At 41.4% G+C, this 21949-nt stretch overlaps 1 protein-coding gene across 1 annotated transcript in view; it reads right to left on the bottom strand.

Moving 5' to 3' along the window:
- Positions 1–21949, bottom strand: part of rxfp1 (relaxin family peptide receptor 1) — a 176199-nt gene that overhangs the window by 52968 nt on the left and 101282 nt on the right. The window contains exons 9-11 of the mRNA XM_039752700.1: positions 17971–18045; positions 3594–3665; positions 1000–1071 (exon numbers count right to left, since the gene is read on the bottom strand). Coding sequence (XP_039608634.1) covers positions 1000–1071; positions 3594–3665; positions 17971–18045 — 219 coding nt within the window. The remainder of the gene's footprint in view (positions 1–999; positions 1072–3593; positions 3666–17970; positions 18046–21949) is intronic.

The raw sequence follows: 21949 nt of genomic DNA, 5'->3' as shown, positions 1-21949 counted from the left end.
CAGGGTCACAGGGGTCTGATGGAGCCAATCCCAGCCAACACAGGGCACAAGGCAGGAAACAAACCCCGGGCAGGTGATAAAAGCATGTATAAGATTTTTGAAATACTTACCTACCTATCTACCTACATACCCTCACACTCATCTATCTATCTATCTATCTATCTATCTATCTATCTATCTATCTATCTATCTATCTATCTATCTATCTATCTATCTATCTATCTATCTATCTATCTATCTATCTATCTATCTATCTATCATGACAGATGGCCGGGGCCCATGCCTGGCCAGGACACCCCTTCACCACATTTGCCAGGGGGACAAGGGTGTGAAGCCCAGTATCTCCCCCTGGATGCTAAATGGCAGCCTCCCTTGGTTTCAGTGGTGCCTCAGACTCCTCCAGGGCTTCATGGGGGCTGGAATTCTGTGCAGATCTGTGGGGTTCCACAGCCACCACCAGGGGTGCTGCTGGGCCCTTTTGGGCACTGGTTTCACCTTACCTGGAAGTGCAGCCAGATGTTGCCAATCAAGCACCTGGAGCACTTCGGGGTACCCAATAAAAGGGAGCCAGCGACCACCACTCAGTGGCCAGAGTCGGGTGGAAGGAGGACAAAGCTTGCTGAGGAGGAGTGGTGGTGGAAGAGAGAACAAGAGTGTGCTTAGTGTACTGTGCTTTGGGACTGTGTTGTGTCTGTGGGTACGAGGAAGGCGTAGCCCACAGGCGAAGAAAAATAAATATTTGTTCTATTTTAAACGTGCCTCAGTGTCAATCTGTGTCGTGTCGGGCGCTATATAGCATTCTTCTTACACTATCTATCTATCTAACAGTGCCTTTCATATCTATCTATCTATCTATTATATAGTGCCTTTCATATCTATCTATCTATCTATCTATCTACCTATCTATCTATCTATCTATCTATCTATCTATCTATCTATCTATCTATCTATCTATCTATCTATCTATCTTTTTTCTGAAAGAAAATGTATGACACTTACAGCTCTCCTAGACGGCGGAGCGGTGAGAATGCATTCTCATGCAAGTGGCTGATTCTGTTCCTTTGCAACACCCTTACAGGAAAAACAGAAATGAATTAAGAAAATTCACAACTTGTAGCCCAAAAAAGATAAAATACTGTTAGATATATAATAAGAACAAATGGAAAAGATTATCATACAAATACCCATTCACACTTTATTACATCCTTAGTGTTATGGTTTCTCCAAGAAAAAAGTGAGTCTAAAACTTTAAATTACATTTTTATCAACAATAAAAAATGTAACTGTTAATAGAAACATAAATACCAAAATGTCAACATGAAAACAATAGGAATCTGCTGAACTGATGAAGATTTAGTACAAGTCCTTCGTGTGATATTTTTGGAACAGTCACCAACACACAGACCAACATTTCAACTGAGACAGTAGAAGCGTATTTCTTTGCACATGTCTCTTATAATAATTTTCTGTTGCTTGCACATGAGATTGTAGAATGTCAGTACAAAACGTATTTTTTGTCATTCCATTTGATCAGACACTGCACCCTGCTGCAGTTTTACTCCATTGAAGTCAATCGCCGTATCACTGATGTTGTGTACAGTGGCGTATGCATCACTATCTGTGCCAACGTCTAATGACTAGTTCACACTGTCATCACTATCGCTTGATTCTACTAATGGTTCAGTTTCAATTTGTTCTAAAACTGACTTTATAGCATCTCGTGTACATATCATTTATTAATACTGTTGAGTTACCTTAAAGTATTAAAACGCTTAGAAATATTCATTATTTTTGGGGCTTGATGTTATTTCATCCACTTGCTGGCAGCAGAATGCTGTCCTGAGTGTTATTTGGATATAAAAATGTAAATTGCCTCATTAAACGTCACCCCGAGTCAGACTTGTGGTTAACCATATTTAGACAGAATTCCAGGCCGATTCATGCTTTGGGTTAACTCCAAGATGGTTAAGAAAAGAAGCTACGGTTTCTACAGTTACAGCTTTATACAATCATCACTTTATTAGGCACCCTGATTTACTGTAAAAAAACATTAAAAAATCAATATTAATGGTACGTAGAAACAACAACAAGTGGTGCTAACATATTAATAATGTATTTCTGACAATGTCACATTTACTGTAAATACTGTATCAAGAGAATGTGGAATTTTCAATTCAGCCCTTTGTATTCACCTCTTGGATTTTATTGTTTTAAAAAGTTGAATTATATTGGATTTAATTTCGCTTTTGTGACACTGATCAATAGAAAAATACCCTTTGGTGTTTTAGTTTTAAGCCACCAAGATATACAGCGCTAAAGAATTATCAAGACGGCATCAGTTAACACTAACATGTGTGGAACAGCAACAACATTTACAACAACAACAACATTTATTTCTATAGCACATTTTCATGCAAAAAGTAGCTCAAAGTGCTTGACATAATGAAGAAAAGAAAAATAAAAGACAAAATAAGAGATTAAAATAAGACAACATTAGTTAGCATAGAAAAGGAGTAAGGTCCGATGGCCAGGGTGGACAGAAAAAACAGACGGCTGGAGAAAAAATAAAATCTGCAGGGGTTCCAGGCCATGAGACCACCCAGTCCCCTCTGTGCATTCTACCTAACATAAATGAAACAGTCCTCTTTGGATTTAGGGTTCTCACGGAGTCAAATTTATTTTATTAGTTTTAATTTAATAATAATTTTATAAATTTATTTTTATAGCACATTTTCATGCACATAATTTAGCTCAAGGTGGTCAAATGGCAGAAAAGAACAGAAAAAACAAACCAAAAAAACCTGTAGGGGTTCAAGACCAAAAGACTGGATGGCCTCCACTGGACATTCTACCTAACATAAATGTTGTTGTGGTGTGACCAACGCACAAGTATTTTTTAATTTTGTTATCTATTTGTCTTGTGGTATTAGAAGGGGAGAATCCTCTATGCTGTGTTTGTCTCTTCCTTCTTGGAACGTTTTAGAGCAGAAAGACAGATGCAAAGATGGTCAAACCATCAAGCACTTAACATTTAACCATCTGCTTAGGTGTTAATGTCTTTTAGAGGACCCAAAAATATTATCCTGCCATTGGGCCCTTAAGACTGACGCTCTGATCCTTTCTGTCTGCCTTACCTGCCTAGTTATTCTATACAGCTTAATTTACATTTTTATAGATTAGCTCCAAATTTCAAGCAACATTTTTGACAGAACGTGTAATTAGCACTGTTGGAAATTACAGAACGTTTGTTGGCTTTTGACTGTCAATCAGAGGGATGAAAAAGAAAAACCTGAAAACGAAAAAGGACTTTGCGACATTTCTCACAGGTTTTCATTTGCTTCAATACAATAACACCGAACGTGTTGTGAAAAATGAAACTCTATCATAAGCAATCATTTCCTTTTGAACATTTGCATGTTTGAAACGTTATCTTTGTTGTTAAATGGAGAGATCTGAAATAATTACAAATCTGTCTGTTTTTCAACAACTAATTCAGCAGAACAAATCCTTCTTTTGAAATGCACATACAGTATGTACACAGAAATACTGACAGATAGTAAAGCAAAGGTGAAGGTTTCTGATTTTTTACTTACAAGACGGTTAACATGCCACAGGAGGAAAATGTTCCATTCCCTATGCCTCGAATCTGATTTCCTTCCATATCTCTAGAAGCAGAAAACAGCATCATTAACACTGTTAACATTATACAAAGTTATTGTCTGTTATACCTGCATTGTTATCACTCTTTAATTTAATATTGTTCTTTATGTATGCTGCAGCTGGAGTACAGTATGTGAATTTCCCCCTGGGATTAATAAAGTATCTATCTATCTATCTATCTATCTATCTATCTATCTATCTATCTATCTATCTATCTATCTATCTATCTATTATATAGTGCCTTTCATATCTATCTATCTATCTATCTATCTATCTATCTATCTATCTATCTATCTATCTATCTATCTATCTATCTATCTATTATATAGTGCCTTTCTATCTATCTATCTATCTATCTATCTATCTATCTATCTATCTATCTATCTATCTATTATACAGTGCCTATCTATCTATCTATCTATCTATCTATCTATCTATCTATCTATCTATCTATTATACAGTGCCTATCTATCTATCTATCTATCTATCTATCTATCTATCTATCTATCTATCTATCTATCTATACATTACTTTTTAAAATATGATGTTTTTTTTTCACTCAAAATCCTGCACTGTTCATCAAGAGGCTTAATAACAAGAGCGATTTTCTCTCATATTTTTGAATTTTCTTCCATTTTCCAGAAAAACACACTACAAGAAAGGAGAAATAGAATAAACTGCACAGCAAAATTATTGTCAAGAATAATTGACACACTAAGGGCATATATGGAACAGCTCTTTCCGTATACAAACTTTTTGAAGGGTAACTTTAACATTACAGTAAAATCTTGTATCTGCTGTCAGAGACGGCTGGGGAGGCGACCTGTCCCGCACGCTCAGGAGGACCGGAGGAGGGCTTGCGCCTTCCCCAGACCAAGAGGGGGCAACCGCCTGGGTTGCTTTGGGGACCATGGGTAGGGAGCTTGGAGGCTCAACCCTGTAGGGGCGCGTGGTCGCTGCCAGGGGGCGCCCCGCTGCCTTCGGAGCCCTTGACCTCAGCACTTCCGCCACACCCGGAAGTGCTCGGGGGAAGAAGACTGGGGACACCCAGAGTGCTTCCAGGTGCACAGCCGGCACTTCCGCCACACAGGGGAGTGTCCGCAGAGGAGTGTCGGGAAGCACCTGGAGCCCATCCGGCCTTGCATAAAAGTGGCCGCCTCCCTCCATTCGAGGGCTGGAGTTGGGTGGAAGAGGACAGAGCTCGGAGGAGAGGAGTGGAGGCGGACCAGAGAAGAAAAAGGCATTGTGTGAAGGCCTGGACTTGAAGGGGTGATTGGTGCTGCGGCACTGGGTTGATGCACTTATTTGTAAATAATATGGTAAATAAACATGTGTGTGGTGATCAACATCATGTCTGCCTGTCTGTGTCCAGACTGTACCTCACACCGCCAATAAAGTTTCCTTGGTGTGATTTATCATGGCCGAAAATATTAAATGGAAAATTTCAGAAATAAATGATCACTGCATTCCATGCAGTGTGTGTGAGAATCACAAGGGGGCATGTCTTAGAGTGTGACATAATTCGTGCCGCTCTGACGCATCATGTACAGTACAAAAGAGCCTTTATCATCTAGTGTTCTCACTATCCCCATTCGCTGCCAGATTAACACAGTGTTGTTGTGAAAACAACCATGAATTTTCATTAATAATTGCCTCAAAGCACCAGAGAACATGTCGTGATTCTGGCAGTTCTTCAAAGCCTAAGACAAGATGTGAAGTTCTTCCCATCTGTGAAAACAACGAAGAATGGAAAAGCTGCTGAGTACACACAGTAGGCCAAGATATGTTTTAAGAAATCAATGTAAAAATTGTAAAATAAAAATGTGCATGTGAACAAAATATTTTTCATTGTTCCAAGGTCCCTTGAGGGCTATTCTAAAACGTCTAAATCCCACTTACTTTGAAAGAATACTTTGGATTTTATCATCATTTAACAGTGGTAAAATATTATTGTGTGTTTTTAATCAACCTTATCACAGGTATGTAATGTGGCATGCAGCTGGGGGTGGTACCCAGCTGGGATGCCCAAGAGGACCGAAGGAGGGCTTGCGCCTCCTCCAGACCCCGGGTGTGCGACTGCCCTGGTTATGTTACGGGTGCAGGGTTTGGAAGCTCAACCCTGTAGGGGCCCGTGGTCACCGCCAGGGGGTGCCCCGGTGCCTGGAGAGCCTCGGACCTCAGCACTTCTGTCACATCCGGAAGTGCTGGGGGGAAGAAGACCGGGGACACCTGGAGTGCTTCCGTGTGCGCAGCCGGCACTTCTGTCACACAGGGGAGTGTCGGGAAGCACCTGGAGCCCATCCGGGCTTGTATAAAAGGGGCCACCTCCCTCCTCCATACGATGGCTGGAGTCGGGTGGAAGAGGGCAGAGCTCAGAGGAGAGGAGTGGAGGTGGACCAGATAGGACTAAAGGCATTCCTCGATGGATTCTGGCAACCCCAGCAACAGTTGCTCACACCCCCAATCGGGAAGCGCCACCCTAAAGTATTTTTACTTTACCAATGAGAAACATGTGTACCAAGTTTCATGAAAATTGCTCCAGCCGTTTGGAAGTGATGCTGGAACATACATACATACGTACACACACGTACATTGACTTTTATATATATATATATATATATATATAACTTGAAAAGATACATTTTTTCGAATCTGACCGCACATTTTAGATCGACTTGACGCGCACCACATCAAGCCCGCGTGCTATTGTGCTCTCGTCTGCCTGCCTCAATAAGTCACCCTTGCTTCGCTCTTACTTTTTTACCATTCATTTAATCATGGCTAGTCGCGAAAAAAATTAGAAAATGGAAGGAGAATTTCACTGAGTATGGCTTTACCAAAACAATTATTGATGGCGAATAAAGTATCCATTATTCATAAAGCTTCAATTGGTGATCTGTTTTTCTGCGTTAACCTCATATTTTTCATACTTCTTCTCAAACCAAGGGGTGCGAAATCGGCCTCATCCGTCACAGGGTTGCGAGGGTAAAATGAACCGGAAGCGTTGCTTTAGGGTGGGGGTGCTTCTGGGTAGGGGGTGATCTTGCGGCCTTGTATGCATCCAGATGACACTTGGAACGACCACCAGAGGGCGAACTGGAGGTGACTGCCAGCATTCTCTATGTTTGCGCCACAGCGCCCTGTTGCTTTTGAAATTAAATAGAATTGGCGGTTCGAGCATCAACTGGATGATAACATAAACACAAGACCACAAGACAAACACATTAGTGAGTCTTTATTGTTTGTTAATTTATTTTTATTTTCAATGTTTTTTTAATTATATTTTTCTCAAACAATTAAAAAAACACTATTTTCCTCCCGGGCAACGGCGGGTATTTCAGCTATGCTAGTACAGTGGAACCTCGGGTCACAAATGTCTCTGAACACGTACAAATCAGGTTACGACCAAAAAGTTTGGCAAACTTTTGCATCTGTTCACGAGCACACACTCGGGTGACGAACAAGCCAGTTTCCCTTCCGGTTCATACGCGCCGATGATTTCCGCACGTGTTCAGTCTCTCCCTGTGCAGTGAGAGAGGGAGCGTGAGAGAGAGAGAGAGAGACAGAGAGAGAGAGAGAGAGACAGAGAGAGAGAGTGTGAAAGAGCGAGCGAGAGAGAGACAGAGAGAGAGAGAGCGAACAAGCGAGAGCGAGAGAGAGAGAGAGAGAGAGAGAGAGAGAGCGAGCGAGAGAGAGAGAGTGTGAAAGAGCGAGCGAGAGAGAGACAGAGAGAGAGAGAGCGAGCGAACAAACGAGAGAGCGCGAGAGAGTGTGAGAGAGCGAGCGAGAGAGAGAGAGAGCAGTGAGAGAGAGAGAGAGAGAGAGAGAGAGAGAGAAGGCAGTTAAAGAACACACCGGGCTTGTTTTTAAAGAGACTGCAAGGTTAGTTTTCTCTGTTCAAGGTTTTCTCAGTGTTATTCAATGTTTTTACATTTAGTTTACTATTATACTGTGCATTCCATGTTACAATTAACTATTTTTGTGCTTAAAAATCTTCAAAAAAATATATTTAAATACAGCTCATACGGTCCGGAACGGATTAATTGTATTTACATACAATTCTATGGGGGAAATTACTTTGAGTCACGACCAAATTGGATTGCAAAAAGAATTTTGAAAAGAATTACGGTCGTGACCCGAGGTTCCACTGTATACACTATTTTCTATAAACATACTAATCCAGAAGGCATAAAGTAACTGTCTAAGACAAGCGTTTTTGTAAACTATTAGCACCAAAGTCTTTTCACATTACTGTACGTACCTAATACCACCCTTCCTTACTATCTATCTACAGTATGAATACGTAGTGGCTCTACAGTAGAAAGAAGTCGGACCCCTTTGTTTTTTTTTCACATTTTGTTATGTTGAAGCCTTGCACTAAATTCATTTACATTTTTTTTCACCAAGCAACACTCAACAGCCCAGAAAGACAAAGTGAAAATAGGATTTTAGAAATTTTTGCAGATTTATAAGAAATAAATCGGAAATATCACACATATGTTGTTTTTAACTCTGAATTTTGGTTTGGATGAAAGACCACTTTAATTCCAGTTTTTGACTTTTGCTTCATTCTCTCTGACTTTGATTCCTGGGTTTAGATTTGGTTCTGGCTGAAAGATTATTTTAACAACCCGTTAAAGCAACAGGTACAAATCTTGTCTCACATTCATCTCGTGATCCTCTCTCATTTAAAATAATATCTCCAATCTTCATGACAGTACACCACCTGGAGGATCTAACTGCTTAGCTGTGATGGATCTTTATTGCACTGCTACTTTTGCTGAAGCCATATGCATAATATATATACATTTGGAGCCATCCATGAGTAAATTTTGCCTAAAACTGGAAGGATACAATTAGATGGTGCACTGACTGCCACAATTCTAAACAAATCCAATGCCTCATGAAGGCAGCGCTCAAAGTAGGGGTGGTGGTTTTGAGCTACAAAGATCAGAGGCGCTCTCATTAACCTGGTCTGATAGAGAGAAGCTTCTGATTATGATGTGTAGTCTATAGTCGAAAAGTCTCTAAGTTTAACCTATTAAACTTATAAATGTGTGTTGAGAGCAGGAGAGAGCACATTGCAAGATTTAAAACATAAACATAACCTGATGTAAGTTAAAAACCTTTCTGTAACATCAGATTATACATTCCCATTTAAAAGCATTGATGGATGAATGGTAAATGTGAATGACACGTTGTCGCAGGTGCTGTGTGTTGTTCAGCTTTACGACAATAGCATACGAGTTGATGTAAGCTGGAAAGAATTGGCATCTATAGTTGTTAAAATAAGAGCTGCAAAATATGCAGCTGAAGCAAATGGTGTGTCACACTCCATCTAAAGGATTGTCATTAAGAGAGCTGATAACAAAGTGCCGCAAGAGATGCATATTTCAGTACTCCAAACATCTGAACCAATAAATCTTCCTAACAACACCAGTAAAATCACAGAAAAGGCTACACAACATCCAACTTCTGACTGCTTATCTCAACAAAAAACTAAAGAAATTGAACATTACTGTCTAACTGGAAATGCAAGCATGCCATGACAAAATATCCACAGCGTTTAAACACGTTGTCTATCCAAAGAGCACAATGCTTATCTGAACTCAATTTGCTGTTGTTATGTGATACAGTGATACAATAGTTAAAGATAAAATAAAGATACTGTAGCAGACATGGGTGCTTCTCAAACCTGGTAGCTGCAGTGGTCTACGTGTGTGTGTCTGTCAGTCTGTCTCCAATGGCTCAGCACTCGTTACAACATACAAATTACTGTATACACTCACGTATAAGTCGGGTCTGAAACTCAAAAAATAGATCACAAAATCTGACCCCAACTTATACGCTCGTTCAAAAATGCGACACTTGCATTTTTTATTTTTACATCTTCTTGCCTCCTCCAATCTTGCATCAGTTTCTCAGACGCATCGAATTTTGTTGCAGCAGTGCAGTTACCAATTTCTTTCGTGACTTCAACTATTGCCTCGCAGTTAGGAGATCCGGGTTCGCTTCCCGGGTCCTCCCTGCGTGGAGTTTGCATGTTCTCCCCGTGTCTGCGTGGGTTTCCTCCGGGCGCTCCGGTTTCCTCCCACAATGGTTAGGTGGATTGGCGATTCTAAATTGGCCCTAGTGTGTGCTTGGTGTGTGGGTGTGTTTGTGTGTGTCCTGCGGTGGGTTGGCACCCTGCCCAGGATTGGTTCCTGCCTTGTGCCCTGTGTTGGCTGGGATTGGCTCCGGCAGACCCCCGTGACCCTGTATTCAGATTCAGCGGGTTAGAAAATGGATGGATGGATGGACTTCAACTATGTTTAATTCAAAACCAGTTTAATATTTTCTTCTGATCAAAAGTTCCATCGTAGATAAGGGATGCCCTTACGATAAAGGTGTATGAGGGTGTGAGATACAAAAAGCACAAATCAGTGCAAACGTTACTTTGGAATAGTTGGGTATTACGTGGTCACGTAGGCACAACAGAGAGAGAGAGAGGTTAGGAGCACACGCTGATACAGCGCATTGCCACACCCACATAAATAAAAGGCTGTGTGCTCCATGGTTACTCTGTAAGGTGGGCGTTAGCATATTGTCATCTCTTGGACCAATAGCGTAAGTTTTCCGCATTTGACTTATATGACCGACATTATAAAATACCAGAAATCCTGACCTATTCACAGGAGAACTTATCTGCGAGTATATACAGCAATTATTAAGCTTCAGTTATCCTATGATTCTAAACTCAAGAATAGATAACAGCGATTTTAGCTTTTAATGTTCTCTCAGTGTCAAGTCTTTTGTTCAGTATCTTTAACTCTCTCTCTCTGAAACCCCGGCAGTGGTTTAAAAGGCATAGACTGGAGGAATTAGGGGTGGGAGTTTTAGAAAGAAGGCCTGTATGTGCCTTTGCAGTGCAGGATTTTGCCACTATTTACTACACACTTTTTAACAGGTTGCTGTGGTGTTATGGGTCCACAGCTCGTTGAGCAAAGGCCATTCATTTTAAATAAGTAATCGATGCGCTCGCGGCTTAGCGAGGGGACGTTGGGCCATAGTGGGCCGCGGGACGATCCGTAGGGTGTGGGCGTTTCTCACCTAGTGCACAGGTGAGGAACTGCCCACATTCATGATTGTCCCGTGGCTAATGCTGCAGCTGCTGTGGCCCTCGTCATTTTAAAAAGAAGCGCGAGTCGGTTGTGAGGGGGGAAAGAAACGTTCGGAGAGAAAAAAGGAAAGGAAAGAGGACGGAGGTTACCGGGAGCAGGAGAGGAAGCAGGTCGGTGAAAGAGAGAGTGCGAGCTGCGAAGAGCGAGCGGATGGGCGAGTGAATGAGCACTCGTGGACAGCTGCGTGGAAGCTGGGTGTTAGGCCGACACCGAGGTGTTTGTGTTGATGTCGCTCCCGCTGAGCGATCAGGTAGCGGGAGTGACCAAGGGAAGGCGACTGGCCGCAGAGAGGCCATGGAATGGCAGCGGAAGTCGGGAGACTTGGTGCTGGAATCCCCAACGTGGGCGACCTGGCCGTTGTGGGAAACCAAGTTCTCCAGGACTGGGATGAGTGCCATACCGGAGCCAGGGATCGGGAGGTCTCCAGTCTCGTGTGTGTGTGTAGAGGAGGGCAGCTGCAGAGAGCGTCTTGCCTGCTGCTTGGCCAAACGGGATAAGCAGGTGAGATGCTAACAGAAACGTTACACCGGATTTGTTTGTTGTTTTAAGACTGCTTCCTAAAGAAGATTTTAACCTCTCGTTTTAAAGGATTGTTTTTTTCTATTGAGTTTTAACCTCCACGTGTTCTTTTTATGGATTATTTATTTACTGAACTTTTGAATGGACTGCACTTTATGAACACTTTTGTTTTGATGGACAATTTTTAATAAAAGCACTGTTGCACTTTTTACCTTCCCCTTGCTGGAATTATTTGCCTCCACTGACTAGCTCACTCGGTTTCATTATCAACGGTGTTGGGTTCAAGGGTTCCCAAACAGCCATGGGAGCGTGGAGCCTGAACCCACATCGTCACAGTTGCTCCTGGACATGTAATCTCATTTCTGGCCCTGAAAGATTTTTGCGCTACAGTACGTTTCCCTCTTAGCATCACTGTGAATGTATTCCAGTTACAGGCTGTTTTAGTAGTTGACCAGGGCAAAAGTTCAATTGAAATTTGTCTTTAAGATCATAATTTTTGAAATAAAATCCCAAATGCCAAATTACAATTCTCTATAATAAAAAAGCTAATTTCAAAAATGTTGTATAACTTTGAGTACACTGATCTATGGGACAATGCTCTTCAGTGTTCCTCCCTCATCCCAGAAGTGTGCGTGTCAGGTAACCTGGTGTGTGTAGGCTAGCTTGATGATAATGGAGTGGATGATTGTGTCCTGTGATGGACTGGCATACATCTTGGATTGATTCTTGCTTTTTCATCCTGAACTGAAACAAACAGGTTTGAAAAATGGACTATTTATGTATTTATTAATATTGCTTGAATAACAAAAACAACCATTCTGTTCTTAATTACTATAATTCTGTATAATTTTCCCTTGTTAATGGTCACTAATTTATAGCTCTAACAGCGTGATATTGAAAGCTTTTCACTTTTTAGTTCATTAATCAAATATTCAGTATAGCATGTAATGGGAAAGGAACAGGTGAGCCATAAAATAATATGAGATAAAGATAAAATAAAAACAATGGATATCTTCAGTGTCCTTCATTTAGCATTGACAGGTTTATTTATGACTTTGTCTTCTTCTTTCAGCTGCTCCACAGCAGATCATCATTTTCCATATCTTTCTGTCCTCTGCATTTTGCTCTATTACACCCATCACTTGCGTGTCATCTCTCACCTTCTTTTAGGCCTTCCTCTTTTTCTCTTGCCTGGCAGCTCTATCCTTAGCATCCTTTTCCCAATATACCCAGCATCTCTCCTCTGTACATGTACAAACCAACGCCATTTCTCCTCTCTGACTTTGCCTTCAAACCATCCAACTGGAGCTAAACCTCTGATGTCCTCATGTCTAAGCCTATCCATCCTCGTCACACCCAATGCAAATCTTAGCATCTTTAACTCTGCCACCTCCAGCTCTGTCTCCTGCTTTCTGGTCAGAACCACCGTCTCCAGCCCATACAGTATAACATAGCTGGTCTCACTGCCGTCCTGTAGACCTTCCCTTTCACTCTTGCTGATACCCGTCTGTCACAAATTACTCCTGACACTCTTCTCCACCCATTCCACCCTGCCTGCACGCTCTTCTTCACCTCTCTTCCACAATCCCCATTACTCTGTACTGTTGATCCCAAGTATTTAAACTCATCCACCTTCACCAACTCTACTCCCTCCATCTTCACCACTCCTCTGACCTCCCTCTCTTTCACACACATGTATTCTGTCTTGTTCCTACTGACCTTTATTCCTTTCCTCTCTAGAGCATATCTCCATCTCTCCAGGGTCTCCTCAACCTGCTCCTTACTCTCGCTACAGATCACAATGTCATCAGCAGACATCATAGTCCACAGGGAATCCTGTCTAATCTCATTTGTCTACCTGTCCATCACCATTGCAAATAAGAAAGGGCTTAGAGCCGATGTAATCCCACCTCCACGTTAAATGCATCTGTCACTCCTATTGCAGACCTCACCGCTATCACACTTCCCTCGTACATATCCTGTACAACTCTTACATACTTCTCTGCCACTCCGACTTCCTCATACAATACCACAACTCCTCTCAAGGCATCCTGTCATATGCTTTCTCCAGGTCCGCAAAGATGCAATGCAACACCTTCTGGCCTTCTCTATACTTCTCCTTCAACACCTTCAGAGCAAAACGTTGCATCTGTGGTGCTCTTTCTTGGCAAGAAACCATCCTGCAGCTCACTAATCATCACCTCACTTCTTAACCGAGCTTCCACTACTGTTTCCCATAACTTCATGCTGTGTCTCATCATTTTTATCCCCCTGTAGTTACTACAGCTCTGCACATCCCCCTTAATCCTAAACATCAGCACCAGTACACTTCTTCTCCACTCCTTAGACATCCTCTCACTTTCCAAGATTCCATTAAACAATCTGGTTAAAAACTCCACTGCCATCTCTCCTAAACACCACCACACGCTTCCACAGGTATGTCATCTGGACCAAGGGCCCCTCCATTTTTCATCCTCTTCATAGCTGTCCTTACTTCCTCCTTGATAATCTGTTGCACTTTCTGATTCACTATCACCACATCATCCAGCCTTCTCTCTATCTCATTCTCTTCATTCATCAGCCTGTCAAAGTACTCTTTCCATCTGCTCAACACACTCTCCTCACTTGTGAGTATGTTTCCATCTTTATCCTTTATCTCCCTAACCTGCTGCACATCTTTCCCAGCTCTGTCCCTCTGACTAGCCAGTCAGTACAGGTCCTTTTCTCCCTCCTTAGTGTCCAACCTCTCATACAACTCATCATACGCCTTTTCTTTAGTCTTTGCCACCTCTCTCTTCACCTTTTGTCTTATCTCCTTGTACTCTTATCTACTTTCTAGATCTCTCTCTGACTATCCCACTTCTTCTTTGCCATCCTCTATCTCTGTATACTCTCCTGTATTTCCCCATTCCACCAGCAGGTTTCCTTTTCCTCTGTCCAGATGTCACGTCAAGCACCCTTACTACATCTGCTGTAGTTTCCCAGCTGTCTGGTAACTCTTCACTACCACCCAGTGCCTGTCTCACCGTTTCCCTAAACTCAACCTTGCAGTCTTCCTTTTTCAACTTCCACCATTTGATCCTTGGCTCTGCCCTCACTCTCTTCCTCTTCTTGATCTCCAACATTGTCCTACAGACCACCATCCTATGCTGCTTAACTACACTTTCCCCTGCCACCACTTTGCAGTCTTCAATCTCCTTCAGATCAACTCTTCTGTAGAGGATATAATCTGTCTGTGTGCATCTTCCTCTTCCATAGTCTTGGGTGCAGCTGATGACAGATTACTAGCCTTATTTAATCACAATTTTCCCATTCTTGGATGGGGCTAAGGGAGCATATCTAGGCAATAATGGTCATAAACTACTGTCCAGCTGTTAACAGACCTTGCAAACTCACTTACTTTCCAGCTGGCCACTTCTCTTTAGACATTTCTTAAACAGAATACGTCTATGAGTGCCTGATAGACATAACGATTATACAAAAACTCCATAGTGATAGCAGCAACTGACTCAGTTTCTGAATGCTCAAAGGGTGAAATGTAACCTGCTGCCTCTCTATTCATTATGGCAAATCTACTATATAAAAAATGCTACTCTGTGTGTGTTTGTGTGTGTTCATTGTCTTAGAGTAAGCTGAATGGGCAGTTTGGCTCTGGTGATGCAATCGACAGAGGAAGTGCAGGCAAGACAGCTTGAGGCACAAGATGAAGTGTGAAGGTGTAGAAGGCATGCTGAGAGTCGCCTTCAAAAACGGTAAGTATATGCAAGAATATGAATGATGTTTTCACAGCAGGCAATGGGAGTTCATCTACAATTGACAGTAGTCAAAACGTGGACAGGAGGTAAACAAGGCCCCTTAATATAATAGTATGGAGGAATATTTCGGACAAAATAAAATAAATAAATAAATAAATGCGTAAATAAATAAAAGTACTGTGAAATGTGAGCATAAATAAATAAATGTGTCATGAAATGACAGCCTTAATAAATAAATATGTCATGAAATGAGAGCATAAATAAATAAATGTGTCACGAAATATGTTTTTCGTTGCTTATTTATTTATTTCATTTTGTCCGTAACATTCCTGCAAACCGTCATGAAATACGGCTTGAAATAAAACTGTCACTTTCACTCATCAAAGTTGAGAGGGTGGGCTCTAACACGCCCTCTAGTTACTGATTGGTGAATCGATAGCACAAGAATTAATTAGAAAAATGCTTACTACTGCCGATTAAATGGATTCTGCCGAAGATGTTACGTATTTCAGAGAGAGAATTGAAGATTTATTGGAAGAAATTACAATGTTGGCGGCCCTTTTAGAACTGAGTATTTGACCCTTGTTTTACGAGTAGAAAGTCAGTTGCATATTCGCAGCTACTTTTTCAAACAACTGTACAGCTCTGATCAGTGGTAAAGTTGTTCAGTTCAAAATATTAGGTGGAGCTGCTTTGGGCATTCCATGTCAAAGTACCTAAACTAATACAGCCGTTGCAGCTTACCGTATATCAAACTGGCTCATTCGTCTTGTGATCGTCTTCTCTGATACATCATACAGATCTGCAATCTGTTGTACTTTTAAACCGCATAACAGAAGGTGTTCTATTGACTCAGCTGGAATGTCAAAGGATGGACGCCCAGAGCAGGGTACTGCATCACCTGAACTGGAGTGCAGTAGAGTCCGTTCCACCTGTTCTTCGATAATTTCAAAAGCAGTTTCATCTATATCGGAGTCTAAAAGGGCCGCCAACATTGTAATTTCTTCCGATAAATCTTCAGTTCTCTCTCTGAAATACGTAATATCTTCGGCAGAATCCATTTAATCGGCAGTAGTAAGCATTTTTCTAATTAATTCTTGTGCTATCGATTCACCAATCAGTAACTAGAGGGCGTGTTAGAGCCCACCCTCTCAACTTTGACGAGTGAAAGTGACAGTTTTATTTCAAGCCGTATTTCATGACGGTTTGCAGGAATATTACGGACAAAATGAAATAAATAAATAAGCAACGAAAAACATATTTCGTGACACATTTATTTATTTATGCTCTCATTTCATGACATATTTATTTATTAAGGCTGTCATTTCATGACACATTTATTTATTTATGCTTACATTTCACAGTACTTTTATTTATTTACGCATTTATTTATTTATTTCATTTTGTCCGAAATATTCCTCCATATAATAGAGTCTCAGAAGCAGGCAATGCAATTGAGAGAGAGAGTGCTATAAATGAGAGGTTCAGACACACGAGGATACCAAGGAAAGGCATACCAGGTGAGACAAAAAAATAACCGGATTGGTAAAAAAAAAATATTTATTTGATGAATTGCAGCATTCTAAACATTGTCACCTTCTATATACCCCTCCTGAACTCTACACCTCTCCATACTTATCTTCCATTGATTGAAACAGTGCTGGAAGTCTTCTCGCTTGAGGCAATTCAACAGGCTAAATCGGGCGAATGGGGAAGATGATCGAGGACAGGAATGTTTTTGTCAGACAAAAACTGCTTTACGGAAAAAGCATTGTGCACGGGAGCGTTGTCCTGTCTCGCTGTTCACTTTTTTCACCCGACATTATAGTGGCAACGCGTGTAGTGATTGTTGTGCAAATACTGACTGGGCTATTCACAGGATATACCTAGCCGGTCAGCAGTTTGAGAGGGCATGTAGGAGGGGATTGAGTTCTATGATTCACGTCCAGCCAACCAATTGACGGTTTTCCAAGAAAGCCCCAAGCCCAGTCCAGTTATTTTTGTGTCTCACCTCGTACAATGAAGGCTGAAGGTACATGTAGAGATTTATTATGTATCTTTGACAGGTAACGTGACTAGTTAAAAATAAACACAGCACATCTTCACATATAGAAGGCAACTTAGATAGAAGCTGAATATTAACAGAGATCCATATCCCTGAGGTAGCCAGCCACCGTAATGGCAGCAACGAAATAAAGTTTATCAACCAGAACAAGGGCAGCCAGGTCATATATCAGTTAGCGACGTTCCCACATGAGTCAATTCTAGGTGAGGGACAGACCATATTATTATATCCATGCCGTCCATTTTCTTAACCTAGTCATCCAGTTTAGGGTCTTGGGTCAAGAATAGTACTCAAACCAGGATGGGACTTCAATCCATCACGGGACACACAACCTGTTCAGTTTGGAGTCTCCAATTAATTTAAATCAGGGACCCTGGCACTGACCAGTGTCTTGGCACTGAAAGTACTCCCTGGTGGTATATAAAAGGAGCCACTCTGTCTCACCCAGGTGAGTTGGAAGAGGAAAAACACTTGGAAGGAGTGGAAAAAGAGAGAGAGAGAGAAGAGCATTGTGATTGTGTTTGGGGTTGACAAGAAGCCTACTGAAAGTATTTGTTGTAATAAACCTTTCATGTGAACCCAGGACTTGTGTGTCTGGGGCTTATGGCTCTGTGGTGCCACCAAGAAATGATTTAGCATTCATAATTTTGCTGTGCAGTCTTGATAGGGCTAAACCATTTACCAAAGAGCAGGATGTTGTACATTGTGGCAAATTTACATTTGACTATGACTGTCAAAGAACTTTCTCAGATTTCTTTCATTAACTAATTACTTTTCTACCTCTACTCCCAATTAATGAAAACAAACGTACAGCCAGTTTAGCCTGGGCATCTCCTGGCAGAATGGTCGATCTTGCAAATGACTTATAGAATTGTTCAGTAACACCCTGAAAAAGACAGCAAAGAAGAGTGTTAAATGAAAGGAATTGCAGAAGTTTGCTCTCTGCATTCAATGACAAGGAAAAACAACAGCTATTTTTTTTTTTAACAATACAGTTGTAGACCATTTAAAAAGAAAATATACAGGCATGTTAATACAAAGGCATAGGAATTCATTGTATTGAACCAGTAAATAAATCAATATGCCAAGTGTGTAACATCATGTGGTAAGGAACTTCATGTGCGCATTCTGGCATTTAGAATAACCCGTCTGAGAGGGACGAGAGAGACATCAGAGAGAGAATCTCCATTCCATTAAAGAGACTCCATTCACCTGGACATCAGCCTTTCAAGATAACTCCTCCTCTGGCACAGACATTACCGTTATCTTTATGCTTTTTATCTTTGTATCTTATCGAGGTTTACGTCCAGACTTTACCATCAATGCAGCCACAGGGCATGCACAGCCAAGTGTGTTTCTTTGTGCCGGATAAAGGGGGATTGGTAAGTCAAGAAGGGCATCTTGTGTAAAATTTTGCCAGATCTATATGTGGACAACAATACTGATAAATGATCTGTTGTGGCAACCCCTAATGGAAGCAGCCAAAAGACAATGACATCCAGACTTCACCATCATTTGCTATTTCTATTATTTTTTTAATCTAGCTCACTTGATATTACAGGTTGAGTATCCCCCATTCAAAATGCCTGTGACCAGAAGTATTTCAGAAAATGTGTATTTTCGGATTTTGGAATATGTCAAGTCAATTTAAGTTGGGGAGCATGCACTGGTATAGTGCATTGCCACACCCACCACATGACGAAACAGCGCGGGATCTCGGTTGGCAACCCCCCAGGCAGACATGCGGTCCAGTCCCACCCTCCGAAAATGACCCTCTATCAGCCACATGCCAGGTGTTATGTGGGCGAACCCTTGGCCTGGTCCAGCGAGCTGGATCACAATCGGGGAAACGTGCCACATGGCCGTAATGCTGTAACTGACCCACAATCACATTACAGATAATGTGCCTCATTCGGGACTCCATGAGCAACCGCTCAATAAACACAAAGTCAAACCAGTGGTACCCAAGGATTCTCCAAAGAGACACAGTACCAAAGGAGTCCAGTCTTCATCTCAGGTAACTGGATACTGTCCATGTCTCGGAACCATATAGCAAGACAGGAAGCATCAGGACTCTAAAGACTTGGACCTTCATCCTTTTGCAGAGATATCGGGAGCACCAGACACCCCTTTCCAGCGACCTCATGACCCCCCATGCTCTCCCAATCCATCTACTGACTTCATAGGAAGAGTCACCAGAGACATGAATGAACGAATGTCACTACCAAGATAAGTAAACATCTCGACAATATGGAATATGTGCATATACATAATGAGATATCTTGGGGACACACATGATCAAGCCAAACCAGCTAAATGACAACTCATGTGTATATTAATTCATACCACCAATTTGTTATTGTAATTGACCTGATGAACATACTGTATTAAACCTCAAAAATGATGAATATGATGCACATACTGTATTTTAGTTTCCTTTAAGAGGGACAATGCTGTGTATTTGCACTGAAGACTGTTTTTTTTGTTCCACATTTTATATTGGTCACCTGTTGTCTTTTCTCAGGAACCTGGACAGCAAGTCGAAAATATCTTGACCAAGCTTCACTCCATCATGCCTGCTGTACTGGAAGTCATTAACTAACCAAGGCACTACATCCAGTTTTCATATTGTATTGGTATACATACATAAATCACACTGTAACATGTATTTGCCAACATAAAAAGGCAATTTTTATTTTTTTTTCATAATTGTGGAAATTTATTTAATTCACATTGCGATAAGGGCACCCAGCAAGAATGAAGCTGCTTTTGATAACCAAAAACATTGATATTCTATTAGTGCGCAAGTGCTTGGCAATTTTGAATGCATGTGTTATTACGAAGCTTCACTGGAGAGCAAGCTCATCAACCGTAATTCATTGCTTAGAGGTGTTTGATGCTTCGTGGGATCTCCCACTCAATACTCACTGGAGCATCCATTGCGTTTCACTGTTTTCAGGCACGCTAAGATTCACAGGGGACTCGCCATGCACCATGAAGCGATAAATCCATTTAGAATCTGCATGTGTGTTATTTACTTCCACTTTTTGTGTGTCTTTTCTGTGCGCAGAGGGTACAGACCTATAAATATCTGGGAGTGCAGCTGGATGACAAATTGGACTGGGCTGCCAATACTGATGCTCTGCGTAAAAAAGGTCAGAGCCGACTATACTTCCTTAGAAGGCTGGCGTCCTTCAACATCTGCAATATGTTCTACCAGACGGTTGTGTGCTGGGGAGGCAGCATAAAGAAGAAGGACGCCTCACGCCTGGACAAACTTGTTAAGAAGGCAGGCTCTATTGTAGGAGTAAAGTTGGACAGTTTAACATCTGTAGCAGATCGACGGGCACTAAGGAAACTCCTGTCAATCATGACCACTGAACAGGATCATCTCCAGGCAGAGGAGTAGCTTCAGTGACAGACTTTTGTCACCGTCCTGCTCCACTGACAGACTGAGGAGATCGTTCCTCCCCGACACTATGCGACTCTTCAATTCCACCCGGGGGAGTAAATGTTAACATTACTCAAAGTTATTGTCTGTTATACCTGCATTTTTATTACTCTTTAATTTAATATTGTTTTTTGTATCAGTATACTGCTTCTGGATTATGTGAATTTCCCCTTGGGATTAATAAAGTATCTATCTATCTATCTCTATCTTTTTGCTGTATGCATATTTGCACGCTCAGATCCAAGTAAAGTTTTATGGAAGACACCCCTGGTGTGGTGTTTCCACTAGTGGCATTATGTCCGCTCTTCATTTTGAATTTTGGAACTACAGATTAGGGTTATTTAATCTGGATTCTATTTTTAATAAATACTGCTTTGCTTTAAAATTTTTATACTTTGCTTGTACATCTTGAGTGATTGAAGTAATAAAATAAACACAAGGCACCTAGTGTGGGGAGACTGCCACTTTCTTATCCACAGGGTTTGCAGGCTGAGGGGGACGCCTCAACAGTGGGCACCATAGTGGGAGTAATGCATCATTGGTTAATAAGTGGTATTGCCCTACATATGTCTAGGTTATTTTCAGTGACCAAGGTATATTAGCCTTTAGGTCTACATTATATCTGGTGCCACTTGTATGTTGCTCATGCTAAACCAGTGAGTCCCTCTGAGAAGTGCTGAGTAGAACAGACTAAGTAGGCATCCCTCACAAGCGGTGCTTAAGTAGAGCGAGCCTATGTGTTTGTGTTCGTGTTAAGCTTAAGGTGTGAAATGAAGCCATCCCATCATGGACTTAGTTGGAACTTTGTTGTTACCAGCATGCCTCAGAAGCACAGATGGCACATTGTCTACAATTGGAACCTTTGCTACTTCAAAGTGGACATATTTGGTAGGTTTTAAGGCCTTTTTCATAAGCTCCGTTATAAAACGCAAGAGCATTCTAGATATTTTTTAAAATGTATAAAATATGCTTCACTTTGGAATGCAATTTCATGTGGCAAAGTAAAATATACCATGATTGTAAAGACGTAACTTCAACTAGAAAAATACAAAACTTATTCTTTAAATTCCATCCCCGAGGTTACTACAAAATATGGCTGCCCCCCTGGTTCCTGAAGTGCTAAACAGCCTTTAAAAGATTAGTTCCCCAAGGTAGCTTCTGGGTTGTTTGCTGTTAATTTAGGACAGCAGGGTCCTATCTGTCCAAGGGGCATCCCTGCTGTCACCTGGTTAACTGCTGTAGCCTCCTGCAATTCCTCTATGTACATACGCTCAAGAAATTCACTTCACTGGCTCCCCGTGTCTTACAAAATCGAATATAAAATCCTACTAATAACCTA

The sequence above is a fragment of the Polypterus senegalus genome, chromosome 4 (genome assembly GCF_016835505.1).
Source record: "Polypterus senegalus isolate Bchr_013 chromosome 4, ASM1683550v1, whole genome shotgun sequence".
NCBI lineage: Eukaryota > Metazoa > Chordata > Cladistia > Polypteriformes > Polypteridae > Polypterus > Polypterus senegalus.
The sequence above is the reverse complement of the archived record's forward strand: the minus strand, read 5'-3'. Positions and strand labels throughout refer to the sequence as shown.